The following is a 22,665-nucleotide window of genomic DNA, read 5'->3' on the forward strand; positions in this document are numbered from 1 at the left end:
TGGACTCCCACTTCTTGGATGCTAAACCAACAAGGTTTTTGAGAGAGCTGTATGAATAAAACCACTCGGCTAGTCATCTTGGACTAAAAGAACATGGAAAGGAGAGACTGAAGGAGAAATAGCTTTGAGAGGAAAACCAAAGGGAAACGGGCTTGGCCCAGTGGTTAGGGCATCCGTCTACCACATGGGAGGTCCGCAGTTCAAACCCCGGGCCTCCTTGACCCGTGTGCAGCTGGTTCACACGCAGTGCTGATGCGCGCAAGGAGTGCCCTGTCACACGGGTGTCCCCGGCTTAGGGGAGCCCCACGCGCAAGGAGTGCGCCCCATAAGGAGAGCCGCCCAGCGAGAAAGAAAGTGCAGCCTGCCCAGGAATGGCACTGTACACACGGAGAGCTGACACAACAAGATGATGCAACAAAAAGAAACAGATTTCTGTGCCCCTGACAACAACAGAAATGGACAAAGAAGAACACACAGCAAATAAACGCAGAGAACAGACAACTGGGGTGGGGGTGGGGGTAGAAATAAATAAATAAATAAATCTTTAAAAAAAAAAAAAGGAAAACCATGGAAGCTGAGATCTGGAATTAAGATATCACCTTGGGCCAAGAGAGCAACCCCACCCCCGTGTATAGAGAAGGTGAGTTTGCCCCAGCAGTTGAAGAGGGTAAATGTTCCTGCCTGATGTTCTGGGAGAGTTTTGCTGTCCCAGGTATGGAGAGGGTGGAGCACATTCCCCAAGGATTAGGGCGGTTAAGGTCGTCATTCCACAGGTCTGAGAGGAGTAGACCTGTTCCCCAAAGGTTCAGGAAGGCCAGGTGGTCAACTTGTTGCTCTGAGATGTTTGAACCTGTGTGCCAAAGGTTAGGGAAGGCCAGGTGGTTAACTCATTGCTCTGAGATGATAGAACCTGTATGCCAAAGGTTAGGGGGAATGTTGTCTTCGTATCACTCTATGAAGGGGTTTAAGACTCTAACCCGAAGATTGGGTAAAGTGTGACAATCACCCCAACACTCTTGGAGGGAGAGATCTGGAGCTTGGTTGACACCCAGATGCTTGGTGAGGGTGGAACCAAGAAAATGGCCATTGGGCAAGCCTGTGGAAAGGGTGGGTTCCCATAAGGCCCCAAGGAGAAGAAACTATCATCTTAAGAATGACTTTTAGAGAGCAGAGCTGCGGCTGGAGATGCCCAATATGCCTGCGTGAGGAGCGGGCAGCAGCGGCACGATGGAGCAGGCCAGGGATCGCTTACCCCTGAGTCGGACTGCAGAACAGCGTGTGCCAGAGGTGGAAGTCCAAGTGAAACGTAGAAGGACAGCCTCACTAAGCAACCAAGAGTGTGAGTTGTACCAGAGTTGATCTCAGCAGCAGCAAGCACCTTTGGTAGATTTCCAGGTGGAACTGAGACAGTCATTCTTAGCTGAGACACCAAGAGGCAGTTAAAGCAGTATTGGAACATCGAGGTAGCTGATTCCAAGTGAAACCCAGCACACAATGTAATAAAGATATTATCCATGGGGGGGGGGGCGGGCAGGAAGAATGATTCTTAGACTGAAATCAAATGGAGGATGCCCTGAGGGCCCGTGACTCATGTTTCCCTCCCACTTTCTCCTTATTGTAAAGAAAATGTTTATCCTTTGTTCATTTGTATATTAGAAACAGATAAATTGTTTTGTAAGTTTCAGAGATCTATAGCAGACAAGACTTTGCCCCAAGACAAACTGTATTTCTTTAAATTGATTGTGATGTGATTTAGTACTTATGTTGTTACCAATTTAAGGTTTTTTTTCAAATATTGTATTATCTTTTTGGAATTCAGAGGGTGGAGAGTAGCAGTTTGATATAGTTATGAATTCCAAAAATAGATATTGGATTATGTTTGTAATTTGGTGTGTACCTGGGTATGATTAAGTAATGATTAGGGCTTCAATTGGGCCACATCATTAGGGTATTGAGTCCCCACCCTTCGGATAAAAGTCATGGCAAAGGACAGACTTGAAGCTTTTTGATGCTGAGGGTTTTTAATGGTCGAGTTTTGATGTTGGAGTTTGAGGCTGAAGCCTTAAACTGGAGCACAGGAAGTAAGCTCACAGAGGAAAGAGAAGGAATCCCCAGGAAGAGAGGAACTCTGAACCCAGAGAGAAGCAAAATCCTGGAAGGGAGGAACCCAGGAAGCCTAAACCCTCGCAGACATCGGCAGCCAACTTGCTCCAACATGTGAAAGCAGACTTTGGTGAGGGAAGTGACTTATCCTTTATGGCCTGGGATCTGTAAGCTCCTACCCCAAATAAATACCATTTATAAAAACCAGCCAGGGAAGTGGACCTGGCCCAATGGATAGGGCATCCACCTACCACATGGGAGGTCCGCAGTTCAAACCCCAGGCCTCCTTGACCCGTGTGGAGCTGGCCCATGCGCAGTGCTGATGCGCCCAAGGAGCGCTGTGCCACGCAGGAGTATCCCCCATGTAGGGGAGCCCCATGTGCAAGGAGTGTGCCCCATAAGGAGAGGTGCCCAATGTGAAAGAAAGTGCAGCCTGCCCAAGAATGGGGTGCACACATGGAGAGCTGACACAACAAGATGACGCAACAAAAAGAAACACAGATTCCCAGGGCTGCTGATAAGGATGGAAGTGGTCACAGAAGAACACAGCGAATGGACACAGAGAGCAGACAGCTGCGGGGGGTGGGGGTGGGGGAGTAGAAATAAATAAAAAAATAAAAAACCAACCAATTTCTGGTATTTTGCATCAGCACCCCTTGACTGACTAATACAGGTAAGGTGTTCCTGAATAGCCAGAAACATCTTAAAAAGGAAAAGCAAAGTTGGAAGACTCTCATTTCTGAACTTTAAATCATATTTCGTAGCTACAGTGGTAAAAACAGCATGGTACTGGCATAAAGACAGACACACAGATCAATGGAACCAAATTGATGATTCAGAAACAGACCCTCACATGTATGGTCAGGTGATTTTTTACAATCCTGTTATAAACACCCAGGTCGGGCAGAACAGTCCATTCCACAAATGGTGCTGAGAGAACTGAATATCCAAGGCCAAAAGAAGGAAGAAGGACCCCTATCTCATATCTTATACAAAAATTAACTCAAAATGAATCAAAAACCTAAATATAAAAGCAAGAACCATAGAACTTCTAGAAGAAATTGTGGGAAAATATCTTCAAGACCCAGTAGTAGGTGGTGGATTCTTAAAGGAGATTAGAGGAGGACTGAGATGGACTACTGATGTTTATTATATGTAGAAGTTTTAATTAACTTTATTGTAAAAGTGTGGAAATGTATAGAGTTGATGGTAACATATAGTGAGTAACAGCTGGTTTATAAAAGGAAATGTGACTGAAAAGGATAGTCTAGGGATGCAAATGCCAGTTGAAAGGAAGCTACAGAATAATCTAAGGACTAACACAGTAAACCCAGAGATGTATGAGAATTGTGGTTGATAGTACAGATCCAAGTGTCCCGTGTGAGCTAGAGCAGATGTACACCACTATTACAGGGAGGTGTGAATGGAGAAGCATGGGAAAAATACAACTGGAGTGACCTATGAACTGTGGTTAACAGTAGTAATGTAATATTCCTGTATCTATGCCAAAGATGTACTGTGTTGAAAATGGGAGAGTATGGAAAAAGTGTGCCAAGTGTATGCTATGAACCTGGTAATAGTCTGATGATGATATCTCGTAATCTGTAACAAATGTTCTACCATGGTGTAGTGTGTTGATAGAGGCGTGTTGTATGGGAATTCTGCACATGTGCGTGATTATTTTGTAAGCTTACAACTTCTGTCATAAAAATATATTTAAAAAATAAGAATCGGGTTGGTTGGGGGAGGAAATACACCAAATGTAAGACAAGGACTATAGTTAGTAGTAAGATTTTGACAATATTTTTTCATAATTTATAACAAATGTCTCACAACAATGCAAGCTGTTGGTGTTAGGTTGATGTATGACACCCCTGTATGCTGTTATGCACGTTAGCTTTGTAAATTCACAATTTTTACTATATATTTATGTATGTTCATATATAAATGATATAGTAGTAGTAGTAATAACAACAATAATAATAGTAGGCTGGGTTGGGGGAGAAATACACCGAATATAAGATACTTTAGTTAGTAGTAATATCTTAAGGATGCTTTTTAATCATTACTTAAAAATGTTTCACAGCAATGCAAGGTATTGGTGGTAGGGTGAGGTGAGGTATGAGAGCCCTGTGTGATGTTATGTATGTTTGTTTTATTTATTTTTTAATTTCTCTCCCCTCCCCCACCCCCTAGTTGTCTGCCCTCTGTGTACATTCGCTGCGTGTTCCTCCGTGTCCACTTCCAATCTTGTCAGCAGCCCGGAAATATGTGTCTCTTTTTGTTGTGTCATCTTGCTGCATCAGCTCTCCATGTGTGCGGCGCCACTCCTGGGCAGGCTGCACTTTCTTTCGCGCTGGGCGGCTCTCCTTACGGGGCGCACTTCTTGCGCATGGGGCTCCCCTAAGCCGGGGACACCCCTGTGGCAGGGCACTCCTTGCGTGCATCAGCACTGCGTGTGGGCCAGCTCCACATGGGTCAAGGAGGTCCTGCATTTGAACCGTGGACCTCCCATGTGGTAAGCAGACGCTTTATCCGTTGAGCCAGTCCTCTTCCGTGTATGTTTGTTTTATAATTTCACAACTATATACACTTATTGTTTGTATATGTTTATGTATTAGTGATATATTTCAATAAAAACCTATGGGACACCACAAAGGCAATGCTGAGAGGGAAATTTATAGCCCTAAATGCTTACATTAAAAAAAGATAAATGAAGGAAGCAGATGTGGCTCAAGCAGTTGGGTGCATGTCTGCCACATGGGAGGTCTTGGGTTCCGTTTTTTAGTATCTCCTAAGGAAGACGATCAAGACAGCAAGCCAACATGACGGGCTGGTACAGCAAGATGACGCAAGGAAGACACACAGGAAACACAGTGAGAGACATAACAAGCAGGGAGTAGGGGTGGCTCAAGTGATTGGGTGCTTCCCTCCCACATGGGAGGTCCTGTGTTCCTAAAAAAAAAAAAAAGATGAAGAACAGAGAACAGACAGCAAGTGCAAACAATGGGGGAAGGGGGAGAAATAAAGTAATGAAATGTATCTTAAATCAAAAAATCTAAAACTAAAATTGAAGATCTAACTGCACACTTGGAGGAACTGGAAAAAGAAGAGCAAACTTATCCCAAACCTAGCAAAAGGAAAGAAATAGTAAAGATCAGAAATAGCAAATAATAAAAAAAGTAAAAATAAATGAAATTGAGAATGAAAAAAAAAATAGCGAGAATCAGCAAAATTAGAAGTCGATTCTTTGAGAAGATCAACAAAACCGACAAACCTTTAGCTAGACTCACAAAAAAAAGAAGATCCAAATAAAATCAGAAATGAGGGGATACATTACCACTGACCTTACAGAAATGAGAACAATCATAAGAGGATACGATGAATAACTGTATGCCAAGAAACTAGACAATGTAACCAAGATGGACAAATTCCTAGAAACACACAAACCACCTACACTGACCCTAGAAAAAATAAAAGACCTCAAAAACCAATTATAAGTAAAGAAAGTGAAACAGTCATCAAAAACCTCCCAAAGATAAAAAACCCAGGACCAGATGGCTTCACGGGTGAATTCTGCCAGTCATTCAAAGACAATTTCATACCAGTCTTGCTCAAGCTCTTGAAAAAAGTTCAGCGGGAAAGAATGCTACCAAATCCATACTGGGAAGCCAGCATCACCCTAATACCAAAACAGATAAAGATATTATGAAAAAAAATTACAGACCAATATCTCTAATCAATATAGATGCAAAAGTCCTCAACAAAATACTTGTTAATCAAATCCAACAGAACATTAAAAGAATTATATACCACAATCAAATGGGTTTTATCCCAGGTATGCAAGGGTGGTTCAATGCAAGAAAATCGATTAGTGTAATAAACCACATTAATAAATTGAAGAAGAAAAATTACGTGATCCTCTCAATTGATGCAGAAAAAGTGTTTGGCAAAATACAGCATCTTTCTTGATAAAAACACTCCCAAAAGATAGGAACAGAGGGAAGCTTCCTCAATATGGTAAAGTGCATATATGAAAAACCTGCATCTAGCATTGTGCTCAATGGTAAAAGACTGAAAGCTTTCCCACTGAGAGCACAAACAAGACAAGGCAGCCAACTATAATCTCTGTTATTCAATACTGTGCTTGAAGTTCTAGTTGGAGCAACTAGGCTAGAAAAAGAAATAAAATGCACCCAAATAGAAAAGGAAGAAGTGAAAGTTTCAGTATTTGCTGGTGATATGACCCTTGATTGAGAAAATCCTGAAAAATCTACAACAAAGCTGCTAGAACTAATAGACGAGTTGAACAAAGGCAGGATACAAGATTAATATGGAAATATTAGTGTATAGCATTTCTATACACTACTGATGAGTAATCCAAGGAGGAAAACAGAAAAAAAAATCCATTTATAAAAGTGACTAAAAGAATCAAGTATTTAGGAATAAACTTAACCAAAGACATAAAGGACCTGTATTCAGAAAACTACAAAACATTGCTCAATGAAATGAAGACTTAAATAAATGGAAGGACATTCTGTGTTCATGGGCTAGAAGACTAAATATTGTTAAGATGTCAATTCTAGGGAAGTGGATTTGGCCCAACAGATAGGGCGCCCGCCTAACGCATGGGAGGTCCAAGGTTCAAACCCAGGGCCTCCTTGACCGGTGTGGAACTGGCCGACGTGCAGTGCTGATGCACGCAAGGAGTGCTGTGCCACGTAGGGGAGCCCCATGTGCAAGGGGTGTGCCTCACAAGGAGAGCGGCCCAGTGCGAAAAACATTCAGCCTGCCCAGGAGTTGTGCCACACACACGGAGAGCTGATGCAGCAAGATGATGCAACAAAAATGAGACACAGATTCTGGGTGCCACTGACACAAGCAGACACAGAATAACACATAGTGAATGGGCACAGAGAGCAGACAACTGGGGGGCTGGTGGGGAATGGAAGAGAAATGAATTTTTAAAAATCTTGGAAAAAAAAAAAAAGATATCAATTCTACCCAAACTGATTTATAGATTCAACATAATCCCAATAATAATCCCAACAGCCTTTTTTTGCAGAAATTGAAAAGCCAATTATCAAATTTATTTGGTAGTTAAGAGCCCCAAATAGACAGAAACATATTAGAAAGGAAGAATGAAATTAGAGGACTCTCACTTCCTACTTTAAAGTATTTAACAGTGGTTAAAACAACAAAACAAAAAAAAAAAACAGCATCGTACTGGCATGAAGACAGATTGACCTATGGAACCAAATCGAGAACTCAGAAATAAACTGTCATATCCATGGTCAAGTGATTTTTGACAAGGTTATCAAACCCTCCCAGCTGGGCCAGAACAGTCTTTTCAACAAATGGTGCTGGGAGAACTGTATATCCATATCCAAAAGAAAGAAAGAGGACCCCATCTCACACCTTATATAAAAATTAAGTCAAAATGGATCAAGGACTTATAGAAGTGACAACCATAAAACTCCTAGTAGAAAATGTAGGAAACCATCTTTAAGATCTTATAGTAGGTGGTAGTTTCTTAAACCTTACACCCAAAGCATGAACAACAAAAGAAAAAATAGATAAATGGGACCTCCTTAAACTTAAACATATTTGCATCTCACAGGACTTTGTCAAAAGGGTAAAAGAGCAGCTGACCCAATGGGAAAAAATATTTGGAAATCACATATCCATTAAGGGTTTAATATCCATGATATATAAAGAAATGCTACAACTCAACAATAAAAAGACAGACTACCCAATTTAAAAATGGGTAAAAAACCTAAGTAGACAATTGTCCAAAGAAGAAATACAAATGGCAAAAAAACACATGAAAAAATGTTCAACATCACTAGCAATTAGGAAAATGCAAATCAAAGCTACAATGAGATATCATTTCACACATATTCACACTTATTCACAGTTGGTGGGAATGTAGAATGTACACCCACTGTAGAAACAAACCACTGTTTGTCAGTTGAATATAGATTTGCCACATGACCTGGCAATACCACTAGTGGGTATATACCTAGAAGAACTGAGAACAGTGACTCAAATAGACATCTGCACACAGATGTTCATAGTGGCATTATTCCCAATTGCCAAAAGATGGAAATAATCCAGGTGTCCATCAACTGAAGAATGGATAAACTGGTGTGTGTATACACACGATGTAAGAAGAAATGAAGTCGTGAAGCCAGTGACAACACGGGTGAACCTGGAGACCATTATTTTGAGTGAAGCAAGCCAGACACAAAAGGACAAATACTGTATGATTGCACTATTATGAACTAAATATATTGTATAAACTCATGGAGTTAATAATTAGAATATAGGTCACCAGAAAATAGAATGAGGGTAGAGAAGGGAAAGCTGAGGGTTAATCTGCGGAATTGGTTAAGAGTTGTTTGTAAATCTTTGGAAATGAATAGAAATGGTGAAGGCATGTCATAGTGTTTGTAATAGCAGAGGGAAAGTCTTAGGACTTGTTTAATTACTAGAAGGAAAGCTAAAAAATGTAGCATGGGGGAACGTGTATAACTCCGTGGTTTAAGTGCCTGCTTCCCATGTCTGAGGTCCTAGGCTCAATCCCTAGTACCTCCTATAAAAAAAATAAAAAAATAAAAAAAAACCATGGGACTATATAACAGTGAAACCTCACATGAAATACAAATATGGGTAATAGTGCATATGTAAGACTTTTTTGTGGGGTTTTGTTTGTTTTTTGAGGTGCTCAACAACACAGCCTCATCACCTCCCCTGAGGTTGGTTTGTTTGTTTGTTTTTTTGTTTTTAAGAAGCACGGGAAACCAAACCTGGGACCTCCCACGTGGGAAGCAGGCACTCAAATGTTTGAGCCACATCTGCTCCCCCAGACTGTTTTTATGAAACATAAATACACATAAACTAGAGAGACAAAAAGAGATTAGCAGCTATGTGTGGCAAGGGAAGCATAGGTAGATTTAGAAATGATGAGGTTTTTTTGTTTTTTATTTTTTTATTTTTATTGGAATTATTAAAATGCTCTAATGATTGAAGTGATGAGTGCACAACTATGTGATTATACCAAATACCGTTGATTGAACACTTTAGGTGGATTTACGCTTTATTAATATATATCAATAAAGTTGATTTGTTTTTTAAAAAGAATATATATTTAATATGTATCTGTATTATAAAGTCTAATGTGAAGAAAGAAGTAAGGAGAGCTCTGAGGAACACAGGGGTAGCAGGCTCAGGAGTAGCCACCACCCCAGGGCTATGGTCCACCCAGACCTTGTGGGAGAGGGCACACAAGTCCTGTGGTGCCGTGCTGGCGGAACTTGCTAAAAGCCCGTCCTCTGGAACTTGCCAGAAGCCCACCCTCTGGGATGCCAGGGAAAGCTGCTAATGGGATGTACCTAACTGGGAGCCCTGCAGGAGCAAGTCAGCACACCAGAACCAGAAAGGAAAACCCTTTTCCCTGCAGCATCTCTTCAGCACCTCCTTCTGACAAAGCTTAACACCGTGCCTGTTGGCAGCGGAAATTTTTTCAAAAGAGCCAGAAGCATTTTCTCAGAGAGGCAGTAAATGAATACCTGGCACAACAATGAAAGCCACTGAGGCACAGTGTCCTGCCGTAGGCCTTAGGTCTCAGCTATTGGGGGTGGAGCCGGGATCTGGGTATAGGCGTCAAACATGGTGGCCTTCTCGTAACCACTCATTGCCGGCTGCCAGCATGGGAACCTAACGCAGGTTGGTCAGGTGTGGTTGGGGAGTGGTCAGGGAAGGCTTCCTGGAGGAGATATCTAAGCCTTGACTTGAAGGATGAGCAGGTGTCAGCCAGGCCTGTGCAGGGAAGTGAGTGGGGAGATACCATGGACAATGTGTCTCTTCTGGTTTAGGCTCCCCTGGTCAGGCTGAGCCAGCTGGGGCTGGAGGGGCCAGATTCCCAGCTAGTGCCAGAGAGGATGGGTCCCCTGTGGCCAGGGTGGGGCTAGAGGTAGGGGTGGGGGTGTCTCCAAGTACCTCCTTGTAGGAGGATCAGGATTCCCTTGTAGTGACAGGGGGAAACATGGGCAGGGAGGTGGGAGAGCTGGAAACTAATCCCAACGGGCCTCCCACTTGCTGTGTGACTTGAGCACCTCATCCTTTCCGGGCTACTTCTCTGTGAATTCATGCTATCTCCCAGAGCTCAGTCTAGCACGGTGGGTAGATTGTTCCACAAGGTGGAGCTCTAAGTTTGTTTCTAATGTTTACTTTGACCAAATATTGGTCAAGTTTGCCTAGTCTATGAAGAAGCAAAATGGGCGTATCTACGACATAGCTACCTAGGTTTGGGATGCAGTTCCCAATTTCACGTTCCATCGGCATTCATCCATTCATTTATTTTTTAAAGATTTATTCCCTGCCCCCCATCACTGTTTGCACTTGCTGTCTGCTCTCTGTGTCTGTTCATTGTGTGTTCATCGTCTTTTTTTTAGGAGGCACCAGGAGCTGAACCTGGGACTTCCCATGTGGAAGGGAGGCACCCAATGGCTTGAGCCACCTCTGCTCCCGCTTTCGTGTCTCATTGTGTTTCCTCGTTGTATCTTTTCGTTGTGTCAGCTCGCCGTGCCAGCCAACTCATCGCGTTAGCTCACTGTCTTGCTTATCTTCTTTAGGAGGCACCAGGAATCAAATCTGGCACCTCCCATGTGGTAGGCAGGCACCCAACTGCTTGAGCCATATCTGTTTCTTTCATCCATTCATTTAGAAACTATATATTGAGTGCCAGCTACGAGCCAGGCTTTGCAGTGAGCAGCTCCCAATACCACCCTAGAGGGGGTGACAGACACCAAGCTGGGGAATGTTCTGGAGAGGTGGCATGAGGAAGGGACAGAGTAGGAGGGAGCATGCCCGAGCCTTGGATCCCTCTGGTGGGGAGGCAGCAAATCCCCAGAGCAGTGACAGCTGAGCCGGAACTGGTGCAGCCAAGGGTGTATGGCTGGAAAGAGCAGGGTGGGCGAGTGGGGGGCAGGTGGGCCAGGCAGATGCCAGCCTGTGGGACTACCCTGAGTCATGGACAGTCATGGAGGGTCTAAACAGGCCAGGAGCCATCAGGTTTCCTTTTTTTTTTTTTTAAGTTTATTTTTAAACAAGATTTTGGTTACAGAAAAGTTACATTGAAAATATAGGGGATTCCCATGTACCCCACCCACTCCCCTTCTCATATTTTCGCCTATTAACATCTTATGTTAGTGTGGTGCTTTTGTTACAATTGATAAAGAAGTATTGAAGCACTGCTACTAACCGTGGTCAATAGTTGCCATTACGGTTTACATTTTACACCATAGTTTCATGGGTTTTGAAAAGTGTATATTGGCCTGTATCCATTATTGCAAAATCATGCAGATCGATTCCAGTGCCCTAAAAATGCCCTAATTTCCATCTATTCCTTCTCCAACCCCGAACCTCTGGTAACCACTATCTTTATATCAATGTTACACGTTCTTCTCTTATTACAATAATAGTAAGTCTACTTTGGTTTGCAGTTGCATTCCCCAGGTTTCCATTTTGAAAAGAGCTCTGGCTGCGGTGAGAATGGCTTGTGAGGGACCAGAGTGAAGTGGGGAGACCTTGGGAGATGGTGAGAATGGTAGAGACGGAGGTTAGGCAAGCCGGCCTTGGCAGTGGACTTGGGGTGCAGGAAGGTCTCCTCTGCCCTGCTCGCCGGGGCTGGGTGCACGCACACTCCTCATCAGGATGGTGCTGGAAGAGGGCTAGGTTTGGGGAGCTAGAGCAGGCTGAGCTTGGGGGCATCTTTGGGGCATCCTAGCAGAGAAATCAGGTGGGCATTGAGGTGTGGAGGTGTGAATTTGAGGGGTGATTGGCCCGATCGGCATGAGAGAAGCAACAGTCTGTGGGGAGCAGAGCAAGGAGCAAAGAGGCTACAGGGGTGCTGCTGGAGAGTGCCCCGGCTGAGGTCCTTCCTGCCTCCCACCCCTGCTCCCCCGGGCTTCAGCACACGCTGCCCCCAGGGAAGCCTGGGAGCCCGGACACCGTCGTCTGTGCTCTCCCACCTCATTTTCAGGGTCTGCTGTTTTGACTTCTGACCCACCCTATTTTCTGTGTCCACCCCTTGCCCAGACCCTGCCCTATGGTTGGTGACCCCTTGGAGGTGTGGCAGGCAGGGTGCCCTGGCGTGGTGTTTTGGGCCCTCAGCCCCCTTTGCTCTGGGGGAGAATTCTGTTTCTTGTTTCTCAGATGCCCCTGCAGGTTGACGCCTCGGCATCTGCCCCACCTGAATGTCTCTTTCTTTCCTCCTGGTTTGCTCAGCAAACTCCAACTTGTCTTTCAAGACCCATTCAGCAGTTTTCCCCACTCCATTTAACTACCTACATGTTGGAGCTCCCTTCCTGTCCCCACACCTGCTGGGGGCCTGGCCCAGGACCAACAACTGAACAGACTGCTCTGCTCTTCCCCTCAGCTCATCCCCAGCACCGACCCTTTCCAGAAGGCCCTGAAAGAAGAAGAGAAACGCCGGAAAAAGGAGGAGAAGCGGAAGGAGATCCGCAAAGGCCCACGGATCTCAAGATCCCAATCCGAGTTATAGCCCTGGCGCAGGGTAGGGTTCAAGGGGCCAGGAAGAGGCCAATCAGGCGGCGGCCTGGCGAGGTGGGGAGGCTGCGACGCTCAGCGCCTGGGGCACCGGGTCTGAGCCCTGGCTGAAGGGACTGCGCCCCAGAGCCATGGAGGGGCTGCCGAGGCAGACTTCAGAGGATATTGTCCTGCAGCCCCGGCCCTGTGGAGACCTGTGGGGGAGGCAGGAGAACCCTGGGCTGGGCCTCCTGATGGGCTGGGATTGCTGGCCGTGGGGGGCAGCAGAACCAGGCTCTGTGCCTCATCCAAAGGTGCCACACTGGACTGCCCAGCACAGGCCCAGCCCCTCTGCAGAGACAATAAAAGCCGGCAAACCCTCTGGACTGACCGAGGTTGGTTTAGGCCTCAGGGAGCCGCCAGCCCCTCCGGTAGGCAGGTGGCGAGGGCCTGGTGTGAGGGACAGGGGCCCTCAGACTGGAGAGGGGCTGAGGGGGCCAGGCCGCAGCTCTGCAGGGCTGAGCTCCATCCCATGCAAGCAGCAGCCTGAAGCTACAGGGTAGGGCAGCTGCTGAGGGAGTTAGCCCTGAGGAGGCAGCCAGGTTTCTCTTCAGCCGTGCCCCCCAGGCAGAGGAGGGGGGACCGTGGTGGGAATTCTAGCTCTGCCTCTTTGGCCTCCCTCCTCCTCCCCCAAGCCTAGGGGAGACCTGAATCTTGTCTCAGCCCCTCAGACTCGCTGAGTCACCTGGCCCATCCCTTTCCTCCCTATGATGCGGCTTTACTGGTGAAACAGATTTGGTGGTACCTGAGCCCCCTGCCCAGCCCTAACCTGGTTCTCTGAGGCTGGCCTGGCCATCCTCCCTCCTGGCACCTCTCCCAGAATACACATTTCTAGGGCAACAAGGGGAAACCAGGCCTCAGGAACACCTCCTGGAAGGGGCCAGAACATCCTGCAACATCATTCATTCAGGAGCTACCAGAAATTAGGGGACAAGAAGCAGCCAGAAGAGAGTGAGGTGTGGGGAGCTGGGAGGAGGTCTGGAGAGGTTTTCCCACCACAGCTGCCCACCAGCCGCCTGGTCCCCCTCCGCAGGCAGGAGAGGCAGGGCCGGGTGCCGGGACTCCTTCCTCAGATTTGCCTGCCCACCTCAACCCCACGCGACCCCAGCTGCTGTTCTGTGAGGGTGGGTGAGGTGACGGATGCTGGAGCCCATGAAATAAAAGGCTGTACTGTGAGAAAGGGCATGAGCCCCTGGGTTAGCTGTCTAACCAGTCATCCTGTCCTGGTGCCAGCAGGTGGCTCTACCCTGGGGCAGGACCGGATAGTTCGCTGCCCTCTTTGGGGTCTCCCTGGAGAGTGGCCGTGGTTGCTGGCTTCACAGGGACGGTGCCGAGCCTTCCCCTTTATGGAGGAAGGGCTCTCAGCATCAGGCTGCTTGGCAGTGGACCTGGCTTTCTGGTGGGGTGGGCGGGTGGCTCGGTCCTGGAGGAACCTGAGCAGAGGTTGAAGGCTCCAGCTTTGACTGGACATCCTACTGAGTGACCAGGGGTTCTGCCACCAGCGGGACTCCCATCCTGTGAAGCACAGTGGGGCTCTGCAAAGTGACAAGGGAGGCAGTTGAGTGTGAGGGGAGACCTGGGCCACCTGGGACCAGCCTCAGCTCTGTGACCCAGCTCTTGTCATCAGAACCAGCACTTCTCTTGTCACTCAGCTCCTCAGGTTCTCCATCTCACACTGGGATGATAGCACCTACCACCAGGTACAGAGAATAAAAGAAAAGCCCGTGGGGCTGTGGAGGCAGGGGGTGCCCGGAAGCCATCTACTGGCCTGGGATTTAAGTGACTTCTCAGTGACAGGTACCCTCGGATGGCTCTTTATTCCACCATCCTCTGGATGTGCTGAGTGCCCTACCGTGCACAGAGCCAAAGGGAGGGCCCAGCCTCAACCTGCCCCTCTGGTACCACCCTCCCCCTTCCCCCTCCCCCTTCAGCCTCTCCCCATCTTGGGTGATTCTTTCCTTTCTACCCTCAGTGGCCCCGGGTTTCCCCATTAGACACACACAACCGCCCTGCTTGCCCCTCTCCTCCCCTTGCTGTCATCATTGGTTGCCATGGTCATCTGTTCCCAGAACCCTGCCTTAGGGGTCTTACTGCAGGCAGAGCCCACCCCCTTCCACCCCAGCAGCTGGAAAGGCTGTCCAGCCTCCTGCCTGCTGTGAGGATTCAGAAACATGACTGGAGCCCAGATGCACTGGCCTGTAGGGGGCGGCTCTAGCGGCCAGTCCAGTGCCCAGTGTCAGGAGTGCCCACAATGGCAGCGTAGGTGTTTTCAGTGTGGTCTGGGACGTTTCTGTGCTGAAACTCCAGGCACGCGGATATCCTTTAGAGCAGTTTCTCAACAGTGCGCCACTGACATTTTGGGAAGGATCGCTTGTTCTGTGGAAGGGGAGTGGAGGGCGTTCTGTGCACTGCAGGATGTTTAGCGGCACAGCAACCCCTGTATGCCAACCAGAAATGCCTGCAGAATTGCTGCTCCCGCCCTGCATTGAGAACCACTCTGTAAGAACTTCTTTTTATGCTTTAATTAACCAGAGCTGGTTTCTGCATTGTAGGAAAAGTGGGCCAGACCTCCCTGTATCCAGAGCCTTCTCCCTCCTTCTCCCAGCCCGCCCACCTCCACCCTCCCTTACCATTGCCCCCAGGAGGGGATATTGAAGGTTCTCTTGTCCTGGGATGACTGATGGGATGACTGATGGCCCTCCCAGGCTTCTGGGCAGCGTTGTCCTGCTCCTGGCTCTCTGAGCCTGCTTGCTTTTCCTGATTCCTCTTTTCTCACCTGTGTTTTAGATGAAGGCTTTTTTTTTTTGGCTTGTCTCTCCTCTGTGCTCTTTTCTTCTTGGGTAGCTGCATCATCTAAGACCCCGAAGCAGCTGGCAACTAGGCCGTAACCAAACTTATTTCCCACGCCCTACCCACATCTCTGTCTCTGTGTCAGAAAATGGGATATGTACTCTTAATCCACCTGGAAGTCTTCCTGGAGGAAGGGACGCCTGAACTGAAACCTGAAGGGTTGGTCGGGTTGGGGGAGAGGCATGTGAGCAGAGACCTAAAGGGGAAGGGGTCCATGGTATTGAATGAAAAACCACATGGAACGTTCTCTTCTGTGACCCCGAATCGCTGTCCAATCCATGGAATGCCTGGACTGACTGGTCACCTACTCCAGTTCCCCCCTTGCAGGTGAGGAACCGAGGTCCAGGGCCGTGACCTGCCTTAGGCTGTGCCACTCCTCAGAGCCAGCCTCAGAGCCTCTCCTCCACCAGCGCAAGGAATCAGCTGGGGGAGCTCTTCAGTTAGGGGGGATCCAGGGCTGGAGGGAAACTGGCATCGAAGTTCAGTGACCTGATGAGGCTGGGTCTAGCGGCTGCCCTTTTACCATGTCCCCTGAGCCTTCATTCGCACTTCCTTGGGCCACTTGGCTAGGCGCCACTGCCTCTGGGCAGGACTCCTGGTGCTCTGGACCAGGAGTCCTGCAAGTCTGCAAGGGGTCCCGAGGCTGCAGGGTGGGAGCCACGGCTGCATGCTGCCAGCCAGCAGAATCACTCCTGCGTGCGGGGCCCTGTGAAGCCCCTGAGAGGCTCCAGGGCCCATCCAGGTTCTCTTTTTCTTTCAGAGTGTGCCTGTTATAGTCAACACCAACTCCCCTGAGTCTGAACAATGAGGTGAATGTTCCTGTCTCTGTTCCCTCAAAAACAAGGAAGTTTATTAGTTATATGTGTTCGGTATAAAAAGCAATTTAAGCAATACTGAAATACCAAGAAGAAAGTAAAATTCACCCCACAGTACAGTCGGATGGGCCTGCCAACCTTTTTTGCTCTTCATGCGAGCACACAGATCCACGTTTTTTCTGTTACAAAAGCCACCTTGTGCGAGCACTTACAGTGCCAGGCCTCATGCCTCAGGGCCTTTGCCCATGTCTGTTACTTCACTGGCTACACCAGTTCTCACCATCTTAGGTTTCATCTTAAATGTCATTTCTCCAAATGAAGTCGTAAAGCATATGACAACATGGACATGCCAGACACATAAGGACAAATGACCCAAATATATTGCGTAACATACTGTATGGTTCAAAAAAATTTTTTGTATGTATCCAGAACATTCAATTGAGAAATGTATGTTTTTATTCAACTCTATTTTTAATTGTTTATATTTTAAATTATGAAATGTACAAAATAAAGTTTAAAATTTTTTTTTAAAAAGTCATTTCTTCAGAGTCTTTTTCCAAGTCCACCCAAGTCAGGTCCCTTGGAACCGTTTCATCCCACCCGTTACTCTTCCTTGACCGAGTGTCCCATCACTGTTAATTTTTATGTTGACTTGTTTAGTGTCGGCTTCCCCTCTTTAGACTGGAAGCTTTCAGAGGGCAGGAACTGTTTCTGTTTGCCTGCAACAGAGATATTCAATAAATATTATCAAATGAAATGTGTGAATAACCTAATTTAAGCTTCACAAGGGAGTTCTCCTTTAAGTCTGTTTTACATATGACAAAACTGAGGCTTGGAGTTACAGAATCAGCTGCAGTCATGCCCTGTGGGATGGGGATGTGCCTGAGGTCTTCAGCTCTAAATCAAGCTGCCTTACACACTGGCAAGAAGCTGACTTTTCCAGGTAACAATAATACATTGTCAAAGTCTTTTCTTGTCAAGAAATACACGTTGATGTACATAATTCCCCGTCCCCGGCAACCCTGAGATGGCTCCCTCTTCAGCTCGTTGTGGGCATGCTCCTTGTCTGTTTGTTTCTTTATAAGGTAAGGGAACCAGACCTCCCGTGTGGGAGGCAGGCACCCAACTGCTTGAGCCACATCTGCTCCCTGCACATAATTTTTAATGATGGTATTCTATTGTGTGTGGACGTGATCTATTTATCCAATCCCTTCTGGACGTCCCTGTTTTTCCCAATTTCAGAGGACCGTGCGATGAGCCTTTCAGAATATACGTACTTGCGCATATTCTTTGAGCACTTTCATTCCCTGGGGTGAATTCCTAGACGCCTGCACCTTTAAATTGCTTATCGTATGACCAGCTGCCTGAAGGAGTGGGATCCGTGCGTGGCAAAGATCCCTGCGGAACTTTTTCAAAGCATTATTGCTGGTCCCCCGCCTCGTTTAAATGGTCTACCAGTGGGTCCGAGGTGCCGGCTCGAGACCTGCTGGAGCGAGCCGCTGACTGCACTTGGGCAATTCACCGCCTCCGTCAAGACTCCGATGCCGCCACTGTAAGGTGGTTGGAAGTAACGTGCCCTGGATGGGCTCCAGACTCTTCGGCTGTCCACGTGCCGGGGGAGGCCACGTTTGCTACCTCCCGCATTCCCAGGGAGTCCGGGGTCTGCGCAGCTGGGAAGATGACGTAATGTGTTCACTGCCGGCGCCGGGGGCGGCCCGCGGGAGTGTGTGTGTGTGAGGGGCGGGTGGAAGGTGGTGCATTAACCCTTCAATCCCCGGTCGCTGGCGGGAGGCCCTTGGATAGTGTACCCATCGGAAAAGGGCGCGGCTCCCTTAAACTCGGGGAAGGAGGTTGGGCTGAAGCCAAGCCGGCTACTCTTCCCATTGGCTGCACGGCCGTGGAGGGCGGGGCTGCGCCATGCAAATCAGAGCTGCTGATCGCTGACGCACCATCACCCCACGCGCCGCTTCGCGCGCCGATTGGCCGCGACAAGCCTGGTCCCATTGACAACAAACAAGGGGGCGCGCGGCCTGGGGGCGGGGCCGCAGAGGGCGCGGGTTGGGGCGGGGGATTCCCGCCCCGCCCCTCCGGCGCGGCGCTCGGGCGCAGCGCAAACATGGCGGCGGCTGGCAAGGGCCGGTGAGGCGGTGCCGGGCGGGGGCTGTGGAGTGTCATGGGCGGTGGCGGCGGCACCGCCTCCGCATCTCCCTGAGCGGGACGGCCGGGGGACCTCTGCGCCGAGCCGGGCGATGGAGGAGAGCGGCGAGCTGGGCGTGCTGGAGACCATGGAGACCCTCACGGAGCTGGGCGACGAGCTGACCCTGGGGGACATCGACGGTGAGCGCGGGGTGGGTGGGAGTGCGGGGGCGCGCGGGGAGGAAGGGGTTACGCGGCGCGCGCGGGTGCGCGTGCGCCGACCCCCGGCAGCCCGGGCTCGCGCGGGAAGAGCGGGGCGCGCGGTCGCCGGCCGTCCTCGGCGGTCCCCAACCCTTCCCCGCGCTGCGCGGGGGAACCCCGGCCGGCCGCTCCGTTTCGCTCCTGGAGGCCGCGGGGGCCGCGGGGGCCGGGGCGGGGCGAGGATCGTGGGCCGGGAGCGCGGGGCCGGGGGCATCGCGGGATCCCGCGGAGAGCGGCCTGAGGAGAGCGCGCCGCCGCCCTCCATGCCGCCCCGGGCCCACGCGGCGCGCCTGTCACTCTCCGCCCGGCCGCGGGGGCGGCTTTGGGATTCCGGGACCCCGCGGGGTCGCCGGGCGCTCGGGAAAACTTTAGTTGAGAAGCAAGTTGCTGCTGAAGCGAGCGGTGGCGGCAGAGGACGCTTCTCTCCGGGAGGCAGACCCGGGCGCTCCTACTGTCGCGCTGCAAAGGGATCTGAGCAGCAGGAGTTTGGGGTTGTGGTCCCTCGGGTACAGGTTGGGGAGCGGGAGGCCTTTGTTCCGGAGGCTTAACAGCGGAGTGGCAGAGCTGGTAGGAGCCCAGGGATCCCTTCTTGGAATGCCCTCATCCTGTGGCCATGGGAACCAAGGTTTGGAGAGGATCAGCGACTTGCCCAAGGTCACCCAGTGGTTATGGGGCCGGAGCAGGGGTCTGCTGGCTCCTGGGCAATGTTGATTAGGATTCCACTGTTGAGGGTGAGGAGTCCAAGGAGTGGGTTAGTAATTATAGTAACTCTGAATAGTTGAGCTCTTCTGATGCCCTAGACCTGTAACACTTCGTATTACTTAGCTTATTCCTCGCAGTAATCCTGTGAGATAGATGTTCTTATTCCCCATTTTACAGGAGACTGAGGCCAGGAGATGTTAATTTGTCCAAAGTCACTCACCTTAGAGCAGGGGTTCTTAACCTTTTTTGTTCCATGGACCCCTTACTAAGTCCACACTCCACTGTGTATTATTTAATAAATGTGTCACACCCGCCCCAACATGTCCCCACAAGAATAATGTGTTTTTCTGGATTTCTATTCAAGCTCACGGACCCCTGGTTAAGAACCCCTGCCGTGGAGAATCCAGAACCCACACTCTTAAGCAGTACCTCACAGATGGGTTGTGCTGCTCACTTTACAAAGTGCTAAAGTCCAGGATCTCTCTGCAGCCCTGCGAGGCAGCTAGGATGGTTATCCCCACGTTGTGCAGATGAAGAAACAGACTGCAGGAGATTCTCTTCTGGGGGAAGATATAAGTTGCCGCCGCTAACCGAGAAGAATGCATTTCCCATTTTGCTTCTGTAACATTTCTCGCCATGGTCAATCCTTGCCCTTCTGTTTGGTCGTGTAGGCAGTGTGGTAAGACCCTTAACTGGAGCCTCGTGGAGACACTCCCACTGAAGCATTCTCCCTAAAGAGACATGTTAGCAAATGGAGGAGGGGGTTCCTTGGGAGCCTAAGAAGAGCTAACATATTTTGAGCACTTACTAGCCTCACAACAACCCTCTCAGGTAGAGAAGTACATCATATACCATCATCCCTCTCACAGATCCGGGAACTGAGGCCCAGGGCTATTCATTAACTTGGGTAATTTGTCCAAGGTTACACAGCCAATAAGAAGTGTATCCACTGCTGTCCACCAGCAAGCTCACAAAAAGAAAGTCATCCGTATTTTGCACTCTTACTCCATAATCAATCCCCGTTTGTCTTAATTTGTAATGTGTTAACTAAACTACTAGTTAAGTGTTAACCTCATCCCTACAGATTTCTGAGTAAAATATATACTCTGGAAACTTTCACAGCGATTCAGTGACTACCCAGGTCCCATACCAGGTTTGGGAAGAATGGTTCCCTATCTTCAAATGGTCAACAAGTATTCAGGTGCTGGCTGTGATTTCTGAGCTGTAGGGAACGTGAAAGACAGGGAAGATAGACACTTATGGCCCCCCTGGAGCTTCAGAGGAGTAACAGTAAAACTGCAGTGCTAAGAAGAGGACAACTTACAATTACCCAGTGCAGGGGAGTAAGGGAAAGTCAGTGTGGAGAGAGCTGGTAACAACTGGCTTGCCAGGAAGGGCACCAAGGAGGAGACCCTTGATGTGGACCTTGTTGGGCAAGAAGGGCTGGTCAGGCTGAAGGCCAGTCATCTACAGATGCAGGTGTCCCTCCTTACTTACCCCTCCACAAAGAATCAGCTCCACGAGGGCAGGAATCCTTTGGTTTGTTCACAACTGTATTGCACATGCCTAAAAGAGTGCCTGGCCTAGAGAGACTTCTCACACTAATTACTGGCGGAATGGATGCTTCAATGAATCCAAGGACCTGAGGTTGGGTAGGACATAATCCTTGGGATTGGATTAGGTCAGGGGTTGCCAGCTCAAATGCTTTCTCGAGCCAGTCAGGTGGGAAGAGGAGAGACTCTGGGTGGAAGTGCAGAGGTTTCCTTTGTGTGTGTGTGTTGGGGGGCGGTGGATTGAGGATACTTGCCACCTTAGAATTCCACCTCTGGTCTGCCTTCAGAGCCCAGCCTTCACTGAGACCATGTACTTCTTTTTTTTTTTTCTTTAGGAGGTACTGGGGATTGAACCCAGGACCTCATATATGGAAAGCAAGCGCTCAGCCACTGAGTTACATACACTCCAAAGGTCATGTACTTCTCTGCCTTCCTTTGTGTCACACCAACCTCCTGGTGATGCTGTAGTGTGCTCTGCTCAGCAGTGTCTACCCTGCTCCAGCCCATTTGTACCCTTGGAGGTGTGCACCAGAGGAGGCCACATCCATTCTCTCACTCGGCACATCTCTTAAGTGGCTTCTAAGTGTACCCATGATAGCTTTGAACAAGACTGACAAAGGTCTCCTCTCCTAGGGATCCCAGATTCTCAAGGGAGAAAACACAAGCTAAATAAAGAAAAGAACAATTTTGGCAGGGAGTAATGAATGATGAAGAAAATAAAATAGGATCATGTAGAGTGACTGGGATTGTGGCAAATATCATTGTTTTTCAAAAGATACCTGACTCTGGATTTTCATACAAAATAACCAGATTTTTAAATGTTGGCTCAATTTTTTTTTTTTTGAAAAGTACTATAGGCCCTACAAAGCACCTGTACTAGTTGGTCTCTAGGCCACAGATCTCTTGTGACAGACTAGCTAGAGTACTTCCTTTTGTGGTAGATATCTCTGTCAGGAGAAAGGGCCTTGTGCCCTGTATAAACCAGGTCTTCTGGAAGGGCAGAGAAGAGGGATCCTCTTCCACTGGAATCAGGAAAGGCACGGTCATGGAGGTGGCCTCTTTACAGGGCCCAAAAGATTGGGTAGCAGGAACAGCATGAACAAACATGTGGAACAGAAGGACTAAGCTACCTTAAAAATAACTGACTTCTTGAAATGTACAGTATGTGTGAGAAAACAGTAAAAGATAAAGTCTAAAAGGGGAGTTGGAGCCAAAAAGGTGAGTAGGGTCTTCATACCAGATGCAGATATTTGTGGAATGGTGGGGGCAGGGGGGCAGCGATTACTGAAGATTTTTGAGTAGGGTGATGACACATTAACAGTGGGTTTTAAGAAAATTCAATTGTGGAGAAGGTCAGGGAAACCAGTTAAAGAACTGCAGCCCTCCTGGTATAAGGTGATGCTACTAGGAGGGTGACTGGAAATTTAGGTAGGAAGTGCCTCTGGTACAAGACACTTACTGGAAAGGACCTGGCCTGGTTGAATGCTTGGCCCTGGAGGCAGAGCAGAGGTGGAATTCCAACATCCCTTAAAGGCTTTGAGCCTGGGGCGTTGGGAGAGTACAGAAGTCTACAAGAAGAGCTGGTTTGAGGAGATAATGAAAACTTCTCTTTCAAAAGGACTGAAGTTGAGGTG

General features: G+C 48.5%; 2 protein-coding genes across 4 annotated transcripts in view; both read left to right on the top strand.

Annotated features, from left to right (window-relative positions):
* Positions 1 to 16,913, top strand: part of CCDC134 (coiled-coil domain containing 134) — a 32,865-nt gene extending 15,952 nt beyond the window's left edge. For all 3 annotated transcript variants that reach the window (XM_004484135.4, XM_071219070.1, XM_004484136.3), the window contains one exon: positions 12,545 to 16,913. In XM_004484135.4, the coding sequence (XP_004484192.1) occupies positions 12,545 to 12,670 (126 nt within the window). In that variant the 3' untranslated portion in view covers positions 12,671 to 16,913. The remainder of the gene's footprint in view (positions 1 to 12,544) is intronic.
* A 1,489-nt stretch (positions 16,914 to 18,402) lies between these two features.
* Positions 18,403 to 22,665, top strand: part of SREBF2 (sterol regulatory element binding transcription factor 2) — a 61,964-nt gene continuing 57,701 nt past the window's right edge. Inside the window, exon 1 of the mRNA XM_004484134.4 lies at positions 18,403 to 18,716. Within this exon, the coding sequence (XP_004484191.2) occupies positions 18,629 to 18,716 (88 nt within the window). The 5' untranslated portion in view covers positions 18,403 to 18,628. The remainder of the gene's footprint in view (positions 18,717 to 22,665) is intronic.

The sequence above is a fragment of the Dasypus novemcinctus genome, chromosome 12 (assembly GCF_030445035.2).
Source record: "Dasypus novemcinctus isolate mDasNov1 chromosome 12, mDasNov1.1.hap2, whole genome shotgun sequence".
NCBI lineage: Eukaryota > Metazoa > Chordata > Mammalia > Cingulata > Dasypodidae > Dasypus > Dasypus novemcinctus.